Raw genomic sequence first — 20,404 nt, forward strand, 5'->3', positions numbered from 1 at the left:
GCCTTGAGAATTATTTTTTGATCTATTTGAAACCAAAAACCCCTGCTATCCTTAATGGGTGCTCCTCAAACTGCCTTTGTGGCCAGTTTTGATATTTCTTGAGCGTGCCGACCATCCCAATGTTCCTTGACTCTTGCAGTTGCAGCATTGCGTCCCCTTTGCCATTGCAAATCTTGCTTATTGTTGAAAGCTGGCTGGTATCTATGGTTGAAAGGCCAACCCGAGCCAAATTTTCCACTGCAGTGCAGTCCATCATGTTTGCAAAACCTTGATTTCGGCTCCCCACTTTCAATAAAGCTTCTTTAATTGTAGTAGATTTTTTTTCGTTTATAAGCTTGTATTTATTGATTTCATTCATAAGTGGAATTTTACTGTAGCATTATTTAATTTCTAAGTTACCGATTCAGATGCGGATTCCGAAGCGGATTCCGGAAGCGGATACGAGATGCGGGGATTTTTATTTTTTTTGGATGCGGATGCCGGAGGAAACGTGTATATATATATATATAATAATAATAATAATAATATATATGCAAAGAAATATATTATATCAAATGATATTATTATCGGGACCTGTTTGTTAGACAGTCTTCTCAATACACAGGTGCTAATCTGGAATAGCACCAAATCTGCCAGATTCTCCAATATCGATGGTCTCCTAGTACAGATTTCAAATCGGATATAATAATTGTTTTTATTATTGACCTGTATGCTTGCTCTGTTATCGGGACCTATTTGCTAGACAGTCATAGAAAACGTTTTTAATAGTTCTTTTTTTTACTTTAATGCCTGGGCAGGCCCGCAGATGCTCCCGGATACATCCGGAAGCCCTGGCGATGCTGGCAGGAAGCCAGCCGTAGGCTCCTGGATGCGTTTGGAAGCCAGTCTCTGGATATAATAATTGTTTTTATTATTGACCTGTATGCTTGCTCTGTTATCGGGACCTATTTGCTAGACAGTCATAGAAAACGTTTTTAATAGTTCTTTTTTTTACTTTAATGCCTGGGCAGGCCTGCGGATGCTCCTGGATACATTTGGAAGCCCTGGGGATGCTGGCAGGAAGCCAGGCGCAGGCTCCTGGATGCGTTTGGAAGCCAGAGACTAGCTTCCAGACGCATCTAGGAGCCTGCGCCTGGCTTCCTGCCAGCATCCGCAGGGCTTCCGGATGCATCCCGCATCCGTTCGCCTCCGATGCGGAAGCCTCTGCCTCCCAGGACGAATCGGTATCTAAGTTTAATTTTATTGTATATACTATATAAGTTTGTCTAAATGCTTAAAATTGTGGCCAGTGATCCCAGCTGTCAAACTACTTTATGGTTTGATTTTCCAAATATATTAAATTAAAAATTTAAGAACATTAGTAGGACTTAATGTATGTGGCAAACTGTATGTTACTTTCTAAGAAAAATAGTCTATACTATAAAGCTGCAAACAATTTAATCACTTGACATAACAGGACATAGGGATGTTATGAATATGCTTGGGAATAGTTTCTGGGCTGTTGCAATGCAGGCTCTTGAGTTCCTTATGAGAAGCAAACATTCATCATTCTGAAATTTAAAATGAAGCTAGAAGAAGGCCAAATGAGCATGACAAATCAAAACTGCTTTCATTATATATAAATATATTTTGTGTATGATAATTTACATGTAATGTGTTTGAAGTATCTCCACCTTATTCTACTAATTTGCAAATACTTTTGGGAAAATTTGAGAATTTTTTGAGCTGCTTGGCAATCGCTAATACCCAAAACAAACCTAATTGACACTATCAGAACATGACATAGTTGGATATATTGTCACAATTTGCGCACTTAAATGAGTTAAAACTTGCGTTTGATTTAACTGACAACTTTTTTCCTGATTAGTAAATTATAGAATCCCAGCCCATGAAACCAATGTGGTTAATGTGGTGTTCCATTTCCGTGGCATTGTCATGACAAAAACTAGAGTATATATGGATTCAATTATATGGGTTTAAAATGGGGAAAACCTTAAACATAAAAAAATGCTAAAATACTCAATAAAAACATGGAAAAAAAATTCCTTTTAAACTTGGGGAAATTGATGGCCAAGTTAATAGTATGTTTTCTTCCTCTCAATTGATTGAGACAATGAAGCAGGAGTCAAAATTTTGTCCGTTCCCTTGTAATAAGCAACATGAGTTACTATCTTGTCAGTGAGGATCACTGCTCTATGTGCCAATGTTCTATATATATTTCAAAATTATACTTATGTTTTTATCTTACACAAAGTGAATGCCATTTTATAGTAATCACCATATTCTCATCTTTATATGCAAATTCTCCCTATCAGATACATGAATTTCAATTCCTGTTTACATCCAGTTTTTGCTATTTCTTACTTGGAAGCAAATTTGATTTAGCAACTATTGGGCTATCAATTTGAATGACTACTAAGAGAAACTCAAGGTTTAAATTTATTAATGATTTCTTTCCAGAATACAAACACAGTTCATTATCATTGTCGAAAGCTAGCACAGGTGTTTTGGCTCATTGTTGGTTATGAATAGAAAGGTTGTTTGTTATATTGTCCATTGGCATTTACATTATTTTTCTGTTATCTTGCATTGTTTTTAAATGTTAATTCTGGTCATTTATTTATTGAGCACAAATGCCATTAGTTATCATGGCTTCATTCATTTTTATGCTCCAGATTTTAAGAAATGATAGTCATTTTTAGACAACTGTTCAAATTTCAGTTTTTTGTCAATTTAGAGAAACTCCAGCAGTTACTCGGTAAGATAACATTTTGTATGTTAGTTTCATATAAGTAGTACATTAACCCTTAGACAATTTCGAGGCAAAATATATTATACAAGGTATGTCCAGGCTTACTTTAAGAATACTCAATAATACTATAATGTTCACTATGATGATTTTTAAATCTATCAATTATCCTATTCCGCCCTTTGACAAATTAGTATATTAACTTGTGGACAACTTGCAAGAAAAATCTAGTGTAGAATATATGTCCAGGATTGCATCAAGAATGGTCAACACAAATTATTGTCCACTGTAATGTTTTTTGAATCTTTTAACGATCCTCTTCTGCGGTCTAGTAAATATAATTCTCTACTTATATGCAAGCAGCCCGTTCATCTGTGGTCAGTTTGTAAGCAAAATCTATTGCAGAACGTACATCCAGGATTAATTGAGGAAATAGTTATTTTCCGCTGTAATGCTTAATCTGTGGACCTTAGCATGTAAGAATTAATGCTTATTTCCCATTGTAATCTATCAGTGATTCTATTGTTTGCTTCCACAAAATATTCTAAGAAGTTAGTGGATGATCTCTGTAATGGCCCTCCTCAAATCTGCCCTCAAAAAAAACTAATGAAAGCTCAAGGAATTTCATCAAACAATTCACATGCAAGGGACGTATGACTGATATAGTATTTCAGCTAGCTTCAAATGACTTTTTCTTCAATTTGCATCAATGAGAATCTTGTGCTAGAAGACTACAATGGATTACACAATGACCTAACATGAGTGTGCTACTAATTTTGACAATATTCAGTGCATATATATGATCTAAGCATGAGAAATGAACACCTACAGCCAACTGACATTTTTACAAACAATTGGTATGCAAACTAACTAGCTGATAAATAATGATATTAAATTGCTTAAATGACACCAGCAACTATTATCTTCTTAATTGCAATGAAAATTACAATGCTCATGAAATATGGCCAAGACTTTGGCATTTACATGGATTACAAAAATGATAATGCTGGTATAATGCACACTTACAGCTGAAAACTTATAACACCCTAAAAAGCAATATGAACAAAAGAATCTGGTTGTAGATGGCTGTAATAATTTCCTTCAATGCTGCCCCTTCTGCTTTGCTTTTTTCGAACTGCTTTTTCGGCCTGCTTTTCCGGTTCTGCTTTTTCGGGCTGCTTTTTCATACCCGCTTTTTCAGCCTGCTTTTTCAGTTCCGCTTTTTCAGACTACTTTTTCGTATCTCTAATATGTTGAATCTCAAGACCATATCTTTCAATGGCGTCAAGATTTTCAGCTTGAAGGGATTTCGTCCTTCAAACTATAGAGACATAATCTCCAGAAAATTTTCCAATTTATTTGATATTTCTAAGCATGCTTAAAAAGGAGCTCTTCCATTTTTTTTATAGTGTTCTCACAAGAGCTCCATTCTTCATTTTCTCAATGTGGGATAAAACATAACTCCCTTTATGTAACTTATGTCTCCAATGTGTTATAAAATAAAGGGGACTCTTTTAATTTAAATATTTCCCACAAACTATAGTGTATGCATTAATAAAGTTAAATATTTAAATTTAACTTTATAAAATAGCTTTATCAATGCATAACAAATCTTATCAATGATAAACAAGTCTTCTTGCCGATTTTAAACAATTACCATCGACATACCGGTGCCACTGGATGTTCGACCATATCCAAGATGACTTACTATAAATAGTAAGTATGCCCAAAGTTGCCTCAAAACCCCTCAAAAAGACCTGCAACTGAAACTATGTAGGCCAAATGGCCTCTAAGCCCCTTTAATGTCCTGGTTAGCCTACGGGACCGTGGGGAAATAGGCTAACGACAACATCATGCTATGAATGCTAAAAAGGGGACATTACAGTCCGCCCTTCCCAAAATTGCTTGTCCCCAATCAATGGTCGAACAACAACCTAATCAATCCACCTGGATCCCAAATGTAGTCATGAACTATACTGCTGTCAGTCAACATAGGCTCCTGCAACAACTTCTGAAAATTAACCAAGAGGAATCCATAATCAAATTGGCAAATACAACTCACCCAAATTCCAAAGTCAGGAACCCATGAGAAACAAGCTCTCGAAATATCAAAACCCAAGTAGAGTAGATAACCCATACTGCCAACATAGTAAATACCATCAACACATCCCACTAGCCTATGTGGAATGTACAATACAGTTTTGCAACAATGATGAATACTCCCGCATGAAACTGCACCAAATACGGAGAATCCACACACTGCACACCTACTGCAATTAACACAACTCTGTAGATCACCGGTCACTGTCTCATAACCATAACACTCATGCACTGTTGATGGTGAATAGTCATTACACGGTAGATAGCAAAAACGAGAGCCCAGACCAAACCTTTCTGCCATCAACTCCTCAACACATGGATCAAAAGCAAACCGATGAACATATCCTACAGTATAATGCCGGTAAAAAGAACCAATCCCAGTCAAAGACTCATCCTGCAGACGTGATACAACCAACTGTGATTGATCATCAGCTAAGTCAGAGGATGATATAGCCAAGAGTGCAGAATCAACAACAACATCACTAGTCTTTGCGCCCTCCAAGTCAAACATACCACAATGCTCAGCTGCAGCGCCCAACTCAGCTGAACTTGCCTCCAGTAGAAACGGACCAAATATGCCAATACTAGTGTCATGGATAGATATATCCTCATCTCCACTGCCCCTATCAACCTCGACCATGGACATCCTCGGATCACCAGACACCACGGTCAGTGACTGTACAGAATCTGGTAAAGACTGAAGTCGTTCCAACTCCACGGTCACCTTAGCTAAATGAAACTGTGACTCGTCGAAAGCCAACTGTGTACTCTCAAGAAACTCATAAGTCACCTCAAGCTGCTGAGTAAGCTCACTCACCTCATCTTCCTTGACCAATAATGCGTCATATGCTGTACTGCCCCACTCCATAAGATAATCTCTGTCAGCTGCCAACTGCATATAATTCTGTCTCAGAATCCGGATAGCCTCCCATAAAGAGTGGATCTCTGTCAAGGAAAGATAACTGCCTCCCTGCTCATCACTAGTAGGAGAACCCCATCCATAAACTGCTAACAACTGCCGAGCAGCATCGAAATGCTCGCAAGTGATAGAAATGTCTCGCTCGCCAACTCTCAACTGACTAGACACGTGATTGTGCCGACTGGTCAAACTCCTATACTCTATCCCTGGTACACTGTCCAAAGGAGTAACCTTAGAATAGCTATCATATGTAATACTCAGATCTTGGGACTCTTCTGTAAACTCTGTCATATCTGAGAGATCATTAACCCATTCCAACAAGAATGGTCGACTGGATATATGAACAATGCCCAACACAAGTGTGTAAAAACTAAATCCAGCATCAAACAAGTTGCTGGCATGGATGAGAACTACACCTGGCAAACTACTAATCAAGTCCATGATGGTGCAACAGATACTACTACCAAGGAATGATAGATATCTCCGGTCAAAACGATCCAAGGTACTAAGATAAGGATCCCAACATCTAATCCATGAACGGAAACCAACTGGCAATTCAAGCAAACTTCTCACCTGAGTAATGTGAACAATACCAACTGAATTCACGCACCTGTCTACAATCTCTGAATCCGGAGTGTGAATGCTAGACTCACTCATATCATCATCAACATGTGACCCAACTGTAAAAGAAAACTGAGTGCTTGGTATACACGCTAACTCCCGAACTGAACTCACCTCAAGACAAAGCTCGTCCACGTGTCTCTCAGAATCTTGGAGAGCCAATTGAGTACACACCAAGGAATTCCGAGTATCCTCCAGCTCATGAAAAAATTGGTCAACCTCCTTCTCCTCCTTCTTCACTGCATCTAAATAGATCCTTGCAAGATTAAAGATATGATCGCGATTTGAAAGTAGGTTTATGTAACTTAACTTCATTGCCTCCATGCTTTCCTTGATCTGTCGTAAGTCGTCACAAGAAGAACCTGTTGTGACTCCTTTCTGTCTCTCCTGCAGTTGAATCATCCAAATGTGATTCTCAATCAATCCATGTCTCCTATCATGATGAGATAAAGCCGTGACAATATTCTTGTCCCTTGGCTTCAGCTGGCATGCCAAACCAAGTAAAGAGCTACTAGCTTCTATCTCATGTGAAGAAGCATCCAACTGTGCCTGATACTCACTTTCTGCAAAGTCCTGAATGCTCACTTTTTGATCAATTGTACTATCCTGAAACATGACAGTATCCTCAACCGCTTTAACTTCATCCAGCCCAACTGTACTAGAATCACTATCTGTGTCAATCGCACAATCCGGTGTGCCTGTGATATCACCTTCTGGCTCAACCTGCACAATGTCTATAACCCCTTCTACCTATGAAGATGATGCAGATAAACCATTACCTGAAGATATGCTAATGCCTCCCTGTATCGAATCAGCATGTCTGTTAAACTCCTCATACAAGTTTCTGCTTGTCATAGGGAAGGTATGATCCTTAGGCCTATCAAAACGTTCAATCAGTCTCTCCTTAAACTCCATATATGAGGTAATGTGTGCATGACCCATAGTGACCATACCATGATGCCACCACTCGTGTGCTAACCGATCCAAGTGAATTGTTGCATACTTAATAGCTTCTTCCTCAGGCATAGGGTTCATTTGAAAGTATGTGTCAAGCCTTTGAACCCAAGCTCTTGCTATAGACTTCCTCGAGCCATCATAATATGGTAATTGAAGTTTTCCTACTTTCTTCCGTAGCTCATAGCTCTGGTTCTTGTCATGTCCACGAGGCATATGCTTCATCCGCACATCTATATACTCCCTAAAGGTAATTGCAGCAGTAAAATCTGGACCTCCGGCTTCTCAATCTCTCCTCAGCTGGTCCTGTATATCAGTGATCTGGGGCTCTGGTACAAGCTGCTCTGGAGCTCTAGGAGGAAATGTGGGAATCATGGGCCTCGAACTCACTGTCGTAGCTTGCTGGGGTGCATGACCGAAATTGTTTCCAACTTGTTCACTTCCATTATGTGTCCCATTCTGATTATTCCCATTCTGATTGTTACCATTCTGATTTTTTCCTCCACCTACGTTAGCACTCAACCCCATTTGATGAGCCATCATCTGCATCATAAGCTCCAATCTCTGACTCTGTTCCTGTGCTCTTTGCTCTGCTGATCGCTGTCCCCGTGCTAAGGTGTCTAATAACTGTAAGAATCTTTCCTTTCCCTGATCTGGACTGGCATTCATTTTGTCAAACATTTTTCTCTCTATCTGGCTAATCCAAATTCCCAATAAGACCTCCATAGGATGGCAAAAAACCGCTCTGATACCACTGTAATGGCCCTTCTCAAATCTGCCCTCAAAAAAAACTGATGAAAGCTCAAGGAATTTCATCAAACAATTCACATGCAAGGGACGTATGACTGATATAGTATTTCAGCTAGCTTCAAATGACTTTTTCTTCAATTTGCATCAATGAGAATCTTATGCTAGAAGACTACAATGGACTACACAATGACCTAACATGAGTGTGCTACTAATTTTGACAATATTCAGTGCATATATATGATCTAAGCATGAGAAATGAACACCTACAGCCAATTGACATTTTTACAAACAGTTGGTATGCAAACTAACTAGCTGATAAATAATGATATTAAATTGCTTAAATGACACCAGCAACTATTATCTTCTTAATTGCAATGAAAATTACAATGCTCATGAAATATGGCCAAGATTTTGGCATTTACATGGATTACAAAATGATAATGCTGGTATAATGCACACTTACAGCTGAAAGCTTATAACACCCTAAAAAGCAATACGAACAAAGGAACTTGGTTGTAGATGGCTGTAATAATTTCCTTCAATGCTGCCCCTTTTGTTTTGCTTTTTTCGAACTGCTTTTTCAGCCTACTTTTTCGGTTCTGCTTTTTCGGGCTGCTTTTTTGTACCCGCTTTTTCAGCCTGCTTTTTCAGTTCCGTTTTTTTGGACTGCTTTTTCGTATCTGCTTTTTCAGATTGCTACTATGTTGAATCTCAAGGCCATATTTTTCAATGGCGTCAAGATTTCCAGCTTGAAGGGATTTCATCCTTCAAACTATAGAGACATAATCTCCAGAAAATTTTCCAATTTATTTGATATTTCCAAGCATGCTTAAAAAGGAGCTCTTCCATTTCTTTTATAGTGTTCTCACAAGAGCTCCATTCTTCGTTTTCTCAATGTGGGATAAAACATAACTCCCTTTATGTAACTTATGTCTCCAATGTGTTATAAAATAAAGGGGACTCTTTTAATTTAAATATTTCCCACAAACTATAGTGTATGCATTAATAAAGTTAAATATTTAAATTTAACTTTATAAAATAGCTTTATCAATGCATAACAAGTCTTATCAATGATAAACAAGTCTTCTTGCCAATTTTAAACAATTACCATTGACATACCGCTGCCACTGGATGTCCGACCATATCCAAGATGACTTACTATAAATAGTAAGTATGCCCAAAGTTGCCTCAAAACTCCTCAAAAAGACCTGCAATTGAAACTATGTAGGCCAAATGGCCTCTAAGTCCCTTTAATGTCTTGGTTAGCCTACGGGACCGTGGGGAAATAGGCTAACGACAACATCATGCTATGAATGCTAAAAAGGGGACATTACAATCTCTAGTTTCCTTTCCATGAAATATAAAGAAATACTGTTGCAAAGGACTCAGTTCTGGATGTTTTCATACAAAGACTTCGTTTTCTAGACAATGTAAGTTAGTAAATAATTTTTTCATTGTATGTGTTAATATCATGTGATATAAGTATGATCTACTAAGGTACGTTGTTGTAGGTTTATATACATGTCCTTATCATTTATATTTGTATATGTTGCACAGGTTGAGAGACAGCTGGCTACTGGTGATTTTAAAGGAAATCTTCACACATGGTATTGGCTTGATTGATGCTAATCACCTTTAAATATCTTTTCTATAGATTGATGAATCTTGTTTTATGTAGTACTTTTGTAAAATATAATACTTTCTTATCTTACATAAGGAGTATAGTTTTTGTTTCTCTTACTATGTACATGTTTTTTTCTGGCTGGAATAGAAACTTCTTAAAGATCTGAAAATTCTCAAAGATTCATAATTAAAATGTTGTGAGTGGTGGTAAATGAACTGGGCCTTTCTATTTAAAATGTGTTGCATTACTTTGCCTGTTGGTTTAAGTATGAAGATGATATTTGACCATAAAATTGAGCTTCTAATGGTGAGGGTAAATAGTAGAGTTCTTTTTAGAAAATTCTGTGAACTTATGGTTAGCTTTCCTATTAAATATTCATTTCTGTACAGGGATTTGGAAAAAATGGGCAGTCCTGTTTTTCATGTAAAAGGTGCATCCTTTACTTTCTCAACTTACCCAGATTTTAGTTTCTTTCTATTATGGGAATTGAAGTAGCAAGCATTTATTAAAATTATAACATGCTTATATATATCAAATTGCTAACCAGTATATATATATATATATATATATATATATATATATATATATATATATATATATATAGTACAAGTTGAATTTAACATTCTTTAGTTTCAAAGTGATTTATAGTTACTCACAAATTTGTATTTACTTACATAGAAGATTGATTCTAAGATTGTAGTTTCAGAATAAGCTCTCCTTAGTTTGATTACCTTGGTTTACGATTTTATGATCTAGTTTATTATTGCGAAGGATTCCATATTCGTAATAAGCACTAAATTATACCAAGAAGTAATGACTTTAAACAGAAGATACCAAATTTAAATAAGACTTGAAAAGTAAATTGCAGTAACATGCTAATATATCTTCTTAAAAGATAATAACAACAATTTTTCAAAAATAAATTAAAGATACATTCTAAGAGTATTCTAGCCTTGTAATCATAATTATCATCATGAATAAAGTATTGCGAAAGGAAACACTCTCGCTATTTACATTAGCAAATGATATACATTTATTTTTCTTTAGTTCCAATTTGTTTATCCACCCGACCATGGATCTTTACCGATCCCCCTTTCTCACTTCCTACTCAAAGTGGGCCAAACCCTCATTAAGGGATGTAGTATTGTTATGTCAAGTCATGTGAGAACTGGTGTAAGACCCTACAATTATAGTCGGCCATACCCTATAGCTGCTACTATCTTGGTTGAATCCTGACTAGGACTGTATCCAGAATCCTAATACTGACAAGCACTAGCACAGGGTTAGTGCACCTTAGCCAAGGATTAATTCTTCCATGTTTTCTTGTCGCCAAGTTCTCACCCTATTTAACTTGCATCCTTAGAATACAATGGGCCATTGATGTTACAAAAGGAAGGAATTCTAGTGACCTCTATGTGTACTGTCAAACTTGTCTTAAAGACAAAAAAAATTACCTTCTTATTATGATTTCATTGTTGGCTAGGGCTGCTGTTCACATTTGTACAAGACAGTTAGCTTAACATAGGTGGCTATAGGAGTGTCCAGCTTATGAGCATAGCTAAGCTCTTAAGGTACCATCCTGTATCTTACAAGCACATCGGTGTAAACATCTAGCTCACTGCAAATATATTCATGTCAAATGAATCCTAAAAGACTTCTATCAGCCCCATCAAGTTTACTGCACTTAATCCTTGACATGTTACAGTTACAACAGCGTTGTATAATCGAGACTTCATTGGGTCTCAGGTCTCAAGGTTACATTATACTTTGACCATGATAGTGTGTATTTAAGTTATTAAGTTACTGAACATCTAGAGACTTTTCTTAACTAAGTTACTTAGATCTATTAGATTTCCACAATCCATTTGATTCTGATAATTTCTGGATTAGATTGGGTAGATTTTTTTCTCATCTACGTTTTGGATCACATCAGGATATGCAAGAGAACATAAGGAGAAAAGGAATATCCTGATGATGGATCACGGAGTGTGATCAGAAATGTTGATGAAAAAATTTCTACACAATCTAATCCATAAACTATCAGAGCAAGTTACTGTTGAAAACTTAATTGCTACTCTCAGAACTGGCACAAGAAACAGACTCTTCTTCATGGCCACAACAAGATGAGTTCTCTTTGGTATAAAGAAAAGCTGCAGAAAGAATAAAAAGTCAGGCTTATGATTTAGTTTCTTTCATATACCGCTTAGGAAACAAGGCATTCAGCTCACCTTTTACATCAACACTATCATTTCCGAAAAGAGAACAATTAATTTAGTTCACTGTAGTTATGGCTGTGTCAAGACTCAATACATTAATCATTATGTACAAAGGTTGACTATAAGGTTGAGTAGGTCTACATACATGTGCATTGCTTGCACAAGAGCATACCTAGGCTGCCAATGTGCACTCTTGGTTTTTATCAGCATTTAAGTTTATAAACTATGAAACTAAAGGACTGCCCCCTTCGTAATATATTCCACTCAAGACTTGCATCACTTGTCTCAAAACTATGGCTTGCAAAATCTGTTGTAAATTGTATTGTTTTCAATAAAATCACAATACCACAGGTTTCACACCAGGTATTGTCGGCCAAATTCTTATTTCGGATCAGTGGTAACAGAGATCGTTCACACCTATATGTCCCATCGCATGAGGTCATCTTACCAAAGGTTGGGATTGAGCACGAGAGATCCCTTAGATTATCTTCCTTTGAGACGCACACAACCGCAGATGGAAAAACAACAGACTGACGGGACAAAAGATTCCTTTAAGATGCTAGTGGAAGAGGCATTAAATAAACAATGTGAAGAAATGATGGAGTAGTTTTCACGGATGCTTGAAAAATGAGTTTCAGGCCAACCTAAGGAATTCAACATTTGGCAGACAAACCCCATTCAAAGTGTAGGTAAATTTTGATATCCCAACTTTTTAAGGAAAAATTGATGCAGACACTATTGATGATTGGTTGTCCAAATTGGAGAGGTACTTTTGTGTTAATAATTCTTACATTTTGAAAAGATCACCTTTTAACCTACTCAAAGCTGAGAATCATGTGAAGTTGGCATGGGAAGTTCACACAACAACTAAAGAAACCCAAGAAGCCCAATATAGACACGAATTTTTTATTTGATAGTAGACCCACATTGGAAGAATTTGTGGAGCATATAAAACAAGAATATTACCTTGAAGATACTCATTAGCATAAATATTGCAATGGAAATTACTCTTGTAGAAGAAGGACCAATTAGTTTAGGAGTACACCAACACATTTTCTGCTCTCTCAGCCAAGCTTGGTATCAAAGACTCATAAAAACATCAAGTTTTGAAGTGGTCTTCATAGATACATTTAGACCGAAATGGATTTCTTGAATATAGAGACATTGTCCAGTGCTTTCAAATATGCATAAAAAATTGAGGAGAAGTTCAAACAAGAAGGGAGGAGGGAAAATTCCATGAACAACAAATGGAAAGGTGAAAGTAACAAACCAACAAGAAAACAAATAGCCAAGGAGTCATCTCCAAATTCACCAACAAAGAAGACATGGGGTGTGAAAAAAATAGGGGAAGAATCAGTTATATTGTGTCAAGTCCGGACAAAAGTCCCTCTCATAGCACTAAGGATTGCAAAACTATAAAGAATTTAATAATGGAAACCCATGAAGAAACTATTGAAATCGAGATGGTAGATTCTTGCAAACAGAAGGAAGATGAACAAATAATTCAGTCTGACCCATATGCCATAGTGGTTATTGCTAAGCTATTTGCCTAGGATGATGGAGAGAGATTATTTCATTCACGGATGTGGATTAGAGGAAAGGCTTTGCATTTTATTGTTGGTAGTGATTGTCAAGAAAATTTGATATTTGTTGAGACTGTAAAAGGATTGAATCTGAAAACATCACACCAAAACCATATTATATGGAATGAGTAAGCCAAGGACGAGATATTGAAGTAAACAAGCAATGTCACCTTTCATATTCCATAAAACCATTTAAAAATGAGGTGATATCTAACATAGCTCCTCTTGATGTGTGTGATATTTTGTTAGGGCAGCCATACATGTGTCAACGCCATGGGGTGTATGATTCTAGGCTACGAAGTGTGACAATCAATTGGATGGACATAAATACTAGGTACTAGAGGTAAGTCTCGCACACTTTGCATGCTTGATTAGTGCAAAACAGTGTAGAAGATTAATAGCCCAAACTAGTACATTCGTGTTATTAATGACTTGTCTTGAGGAACAAAAAAAACTGTGTAATTCCCATGCCACTATGACCATTGCAACAAAACAACAAAGGTCAATATATTAGATTTTAACAAAATAATCGAAATGTGTTCAAGTCATATTTCCCAAAGTCGGATTCGACTTGGACTTGGCAAGGCCGACTCGCCAATGACTTGGAAAAATGAAAAAACCCTTGGAATTTAGAGATTTTAACTATTTAAAACTTGTTTCATGCACCCTTTATTGAATATAACTTAAAGACATTATGACATCATAAAATAGAAGCTAGCATACATAAACATAGAAAACATAGAGTCATATGACATGGATATATAGAATTATAAATATTGTAAATCATAAATGTATGTAAAATCCATGAAACCAATGACATCAAATATTCTATTAAAGACTTATGTGTAACTGTAAAGTGTAAATAGTAACACTGTAAACATAAAACAAGTCTATTTTCTCAAGCTCTAGCTCAAGCCTCATCCTCTTCCTCAGCCTCAACCTAAGTCTCATCCTCTTCCTTGGAGTATCTTGTCGACCTTCTACAAGTAAATACCAAATGCTACATTGTAATAAATTTATCTCCAAAATTTTTGGAGAAGGGGTCGAAAACTAGCCTCAACAAAAATGTAATTTGGCACATCTTATTACGATAATAGATAAGCTTCTATTATTAGTTAATGGTTGTCTGTTTGTAATCTATTGTAAATATTAGAATGTTTCTAATATTTATTTAGCTGTAGTTATTGTTAGCTTTCTTTAGCTTTCTTGTAGCTAGAATAGAATATTTCTATTCTTTATGATCGTTTCCTAAGGAAACATCGCTTTATTCTTTTGTATATATTGACATCTCGATCTCTGTTAATAACAAGCAAGTATTTTACCAATTACTTTGTAATATGTATTAGAGCCAATTCTTTGAACTTTTTTGAAAAATATTATAATCTCTTGTTTGAAATTATCAGAGCAATATTTTCCGAAATTATTTTTTGTGATATCTGCTTCTTACAACCATTCTTCTGCAACTGCTGTTTGTTTTTGTTGCACATTTCTGCCATTTTTTGTGTTTTTTTCAGCAAGGCCATTTTTGTTCAAAACCCTAATTTCCTATACCCAATCAAAAAATATTTTATAGATTCTTGGTGGGTTTCTCGAGAGCTCAATTGGGTTGTCTGATTTTTTTGGGTGCCTCGATTTTTGTGCCTCAATGTTTGAGCCAATGGATTTAGAAATCGACAACATATTCTTTCTAGGCTTTTCGAGCTCTCTTGTGGATACCCCTTCAAATTTTATAAGTCTTCCATTTTTTGCCTCGAAGAATGCACCTTAATAGATTTTCATGCTTTTTCATTGAAAAATGTGCTATGGCATCATTGACTAATATTCTGCTCGAGAGCAATTCAAAATTCAGTGGTCAGAATTATGTGATGCTCGGACAAGATTATTCAAGCAAAAAAAAAAGACCTCAACTTAAACCTACTAACATGCCCTGCTCAGAGTTACACGTGGAAGCAATATGTATCACATGAAACAATGAAAATAAGATTTACATGAGGCTAGGTAATTGGCAACCACTTTGGTGTAATTATTAAAAGAAATCTGTCAACGTGCTTGACTGTGAGGCCTTTCGGTTTTTGGTCATATAGAAAGGAAACTATGAAATTAGAGTCCAAGCTCGCATCCTATCTTCCTCTTCAATATCTCATGCTACTCCCCTCTTATCTTTTACATCTAACCAAGCCTCTCATATAGCCAGCTAAACCACAAGTCGGCTAGGCAAGCATTTAATTACATTATAGGTCCAACCTAGGAAGAGTAAACCAAAACCATCGCCAAATGAAACATAAAGCAACGTGCACTCAAAGGTGGATCCACACGTGTCCGAGAAGTCGGCTCCTAACTTCGCAATAGGCCACGTTAATATAGGAAACTGTGCTAAAAGGAACAACACGCATTGCTGGAAGAATAACTCAGGAAACAGGGACCGCAAAGAACGATTCACAACTCGAGAAATACAAATGATCAAGGCTTGCACACTTAGGAGGAGGATCATGGATAGGTCCTCATCATTATATTAACCGCACATAACACAAAACCGACAACAACAACTACCTCGCGAACAATAGATTGGTACAGAAAACAAGAGATATTTTTGGTTGATGCAAGATCGCTCCAAGATCCAAGATGCTCCTACATCATAATGGCACTTGGAAGCAGTAGATAATTGCATTTTTGAATATCGGAATACCGATCAAATTGTTCTACGTGTTACACAACGTCTGACTGCCCCTGGTATTGATCAGGATACGTGGGATTTGAATAATTGGGAGGCGATAATGCTTCTCAAATTATCCGTAGCTGATGATAATCTCTCTTAGATTCCATCCGACAAGACAATTGCCAAGATACGGGCACATCTCAAAAATCTTCATGAGGCTTTTGAAAAAAGCAGAGCTTTCATCTTAAAAAACACTCTGTTTTCTATTATCATGGATGAGCAAACATCGCTCCAAGCTTACTTGAATAGGATTCAGGAAATCTGTGATCAGTTGCTTGCCATTGGTCGTAAGATGGAGGAAGAGGACATTGTGGTTATCACTCTCTAGATTTTACCCAAGTCCTACGACCATTTTATCGAGACTCTCAACATCACTTCTATTGGTGTTGTTCTGAAGTTCATGGATCTTTGCACACTTCTGCTTCAGGAAGATCAGTGGAAACAACAATTCGGTAGCAGTTCCAGCTCCACCTCCACAAAGCAAGCCTTTGCTGCTAAATCCTTTCAAAAGGATAAAGGCAAGTTCAACAGTCTTCTCAACAGAAGTACTTTGTTTTAGCTTCAAAAGGCTCCTGGAAGAAGAACATTCAATGCAACTTTTGCCAAAAGTTTGGTCACATGAAGGTTGATGGTCGGAAATGCTTAGCTGCCCAATCTAAGCAATGAGATTCATAGCCCAATGTGAACAGTGCAGTGTGTAGACAAAATTTGCCTTTTATGCCTTGATGGCTAAAAGACCTGCAAATCATGTGAAGTCATCTTCCTAGTATATTGATTTAGGTGCCTCTCATCATTTCACCCACCACAGAGATTGGTTCATTGACTACCAACGTTACTTAGATTCTGTTATTTTTGGTGGTGGAGAAGAGTACACCGTTGTCAGTAAAGACAACATTCAGATTTAGTCTGCTAGGAGGAATCTCATTTTCCTCGATGTGTACTACGTTCCAGGGATGGAACTAAATCTACTCTTAGTGAGTTAATTACTGCGACATTTTACACACTTGGATGTCACCTTCATTTCACATTAGTGTACCATCACTGATCCGACAACTCAGTCAATTGTTGTAGTGGGTCTTGAGGATCATGGTTTTTTTTTGTCTTACTGATTCTGGTGATTCTCAGGAGTTAGCTATGGTTGCTTAGTGGTCTTCTGTTAGCACACTTTGGTATCAATGGTATGGGCACTTAAATGTGCATTATGTAAGAATTTAGTATAGCTCTGATACCATGTAAGAATTTTCCTTTGGGCAAAATTCACCCAAGACCAAGGAGCACAATAACTAGCACAATAGACCAAATGAAGTATGATCAAAATAACAATATGATATTCAATTCATTGTATTGATTGATGTAATAGTACACTAGAGGTGCCTGTATATAAAGGCCTCTAATATGCATCTAGAATGTCTAGGAGTTAGCAATATGATAAGCTCCACAACTAAGCACATGTCCACTAGGAATGGGTTATCCTCCATTAAGCACAAGAGTTAGTGCGATGATGAGAGGATAAGCCTACAAAGGTGTGTTATGTAAAATTGTGTTGTAGACACCATGTGCTTAATTAAGAGTGCGAACAACTGTGTTGTCTACATGACAACTCAGTTGTTTATGCAAACTCCAGTGTTGTAGACACTGTGTTAAATTGAGAGTGCGAATAGCTGTGTTGTCAACATGACAACTCAGTTGATTATGCAAACTCCAGTGATGTAGACACCATGTGCTAAATTGAGTTGCTTACTCCTGTGTTGTCAACAAGACAATTCATATGAGTACGCAAACTCCTAGGTGTCTAACCTAATAAATAATAAAATAGTGCATTTATCCTAAGTAAACTTAAGTAAAGTCTAAGTAATAATTATTTAAATTTTACACTAACACCCCCCTTAACTGCAACTTAGGATAAGCAATCAACCCCCCAAAATGCAAAAATAAGCAATCAACCCCCCCTAATGTATGATTTGGCACTTTATAGGTAGTGCATTTACAATAGGCCACTTTGTCAAATTTGACCTTAGTGGACTTCCGATTTTCTGTTTACAACCTCCTTTGATAGTTCAAATCGGGAACTTTACAACGTAGCTCACAAATACAATAATTTTGAAGCAATACAATACAAAGAAAGGACCTATCTTTGAAAGTGATATTTGTGTCCACACAAGCCTATAATCTGATTGCAGATCTGGAAAATAGATGAAAAATTATGCACTTTAAAAAAAAAGTGAACCTAATTTGGAGTCCAGATGAGCCCGTACTAAGCATTTGAAGTTGCAAAAATCGAGATTTGCGACTTGCAAAAAAATTCAAGAATAGAGAGATCAAACATCCTGCACCAATGTGTAGATCACAAAATTCTACCCCAAAACAAAAAAATTGCTCGAAAAAAGGAGTCCGTATGAGGGAGATATCGCTGTTTCAAAATCACCTCTGTAATTATTTTCCCGGAATCGCTGCCGTTGCACCTCCAAAAATCAAATGACTCTAATTTTTACCTCAGATTTCCGATTTTGGTGAAACAAAAGTTGATTTGGGGGTTTTCTGACCTTCTGAATATGATGCCAATATCTGATTTGCACCAACCAGCTCCAATCTTCACTTACAAAAAATCTCTCCTACTGGCTTGATGGCCAAAATTTTTTCGGACAAAATATGCAGATTCGAAAAATAATGTAGAGAAATTGCAAAGACTGAAATAATAAAATATTCAGATCTAAAAATTAAATTCAGAGATCTAAAATGATCATACCAATTCTACAAATCGGGTCTCCAGGTGCCGGTTTACAAATTTTTTTGCCTCAATGTTGACTATGGCCCAATATAGGCAAATTTATTGTCAATTTTCACCGAATCGACGCTCTAGATGCAATGGCGAGGTCAGCTTTGGCTCTAGATGCTCCCAATAGCTGCAGATACTTCGGATCTGTGTTGACGTGTCCTCAGAGAGGTGAAGCAAGATTGGTCTCCAGTGGCTATGAAATGATGCTCCTATGGCTTTGATACCATGTAAGAATTTGGTATAGCTCTGATATCATGTAAGAATTTGCCTTAGGGCAAAATTCACCCAAGACCAAGAAGCACAATAACTAGCACAATAGATTAGATGAAGTATGATCAGAATAACAATATGATATTCAATTCATTGTATTGATTGATGTAATAGTACACTAGAGATGCCTGTATATAAAGGCCTCTAGGATGCATCTAGAATGTCTAGGAGTTAGCAATATGATAAGCTCCACAACTAAGCACATCTCCACCAGGAATGGGTTATCCTCCATTAAGTACAGGAGTTAGTGCGATGATGAGAGGATAAGTCTACAAAGGTGTGTCATGTAAAATTATGCTGTAGACACCATGTGCTTAATCAAGAGTGCGAGTAATTGTGTTGTCTACATGACGACTCAGTTGTTTATGCAAACTCCAGTGTTGTAGACACCATGTGCTAAATTGAGAGTGTGAACAACTGTGTTGTCAACATGACAACTCAGTTGATTATGCAAACTCCAGTGATGTAGACACCATGTGCTAAATTGGAGTTCCTTACTCTTGTGTCATCAACAAGACAACTCATATGAGTATGCAAACTCCTAGGTGTCTAACCTAATAAATAATAAAATAATGCATTTATCCTAAGTAAGCTTAAGTAAAGTGTAAATAATAATTATTTACACTAACTCATTATCTCTCCCAACTTGCTCAGGAAGAGCTTGTCCTCAGTTTGCCAAAGATTTAGACTCAGTAGCTTGGAGTTTGTGATGCATGCCAGGCTGGGAAGCAACATCGTACACCTTTCACCAATGATGATTCATGGTGAGCTTCTCAGGTACTTCAGCTTGTTCATGCTGTGTAATGTCCCTTCTCCTATCTTGAGTATTTTATGCTTAAAATCTGTAAAAAATGTTAGTAGATGGAAAAGACAATAGAAACATAGACGAGTATAAAAATTTTAGTAGAAATTAACAAGATGAATATTATTAAATCATCTAAGTACTATTTCCCATACTAAACCCACCTAATCCTTTGAAGGAGGCTTTACTCAGGTTTACCTAACCCTCTAATGAGAATAACTCTCAGTTAGGAAACCATCATGTTAAGAGCACCTTCTAAGGCCTCTGGGACCTCTATTAATGAGTGAACTCATTAGCAATACATACTTGGTAGAGATCCCACCT

At 36.8% G+C, this 20,404-nt stretch overlaps 1 protein-coding gene across 8 annotated transcripts in view; it reads left to right on the forward strand.

Moving 5' to 3' along the window:
* The window catches only part of LOC149558420 (dynein axonemal assembly factor 10-like), a 200,982-nt gene that overhangs the window by 36,777 nt on the left and 143,801 nt on the right, over positions 1 to 20,404 (forward strand). For all 8 annotated transcript variants that reach the window (XM_089832665.1, XM_089832664.1, XM_089832668.1 and 5 more), the window contains 2 exons: positions 9,651 to 9,700; positions 10,107 to 10,147. In XM_089832665.1, coding sequence (XP_089688791.1) covers positions 9,651 to 9,700; positions 10,107 to 10,147 — 91 coding nt within the window. The remainder of the gene's footprint in view (positions 1 to 9,650; positions 9,701 to 10,106; positions 10,148 to 20,404) is intronic.

The sequence above is a fragment of the Cupressus sempervirens genome, chromosome 5, assembly GCF_028749045.1.
Source record: "Cupressus sempervirens isolate cs-2001-9-10 chromosome 5, ASM2874904v1, whole genome shotgun sequence".
Taxonomy (NCBI): domain Eukaryota; kingdom Viridiplantae; phylum Streptophyta; class Pinopsida; order Cupressales; family Cupressaceae; genus Cupressus; species Cupressus sempervirens.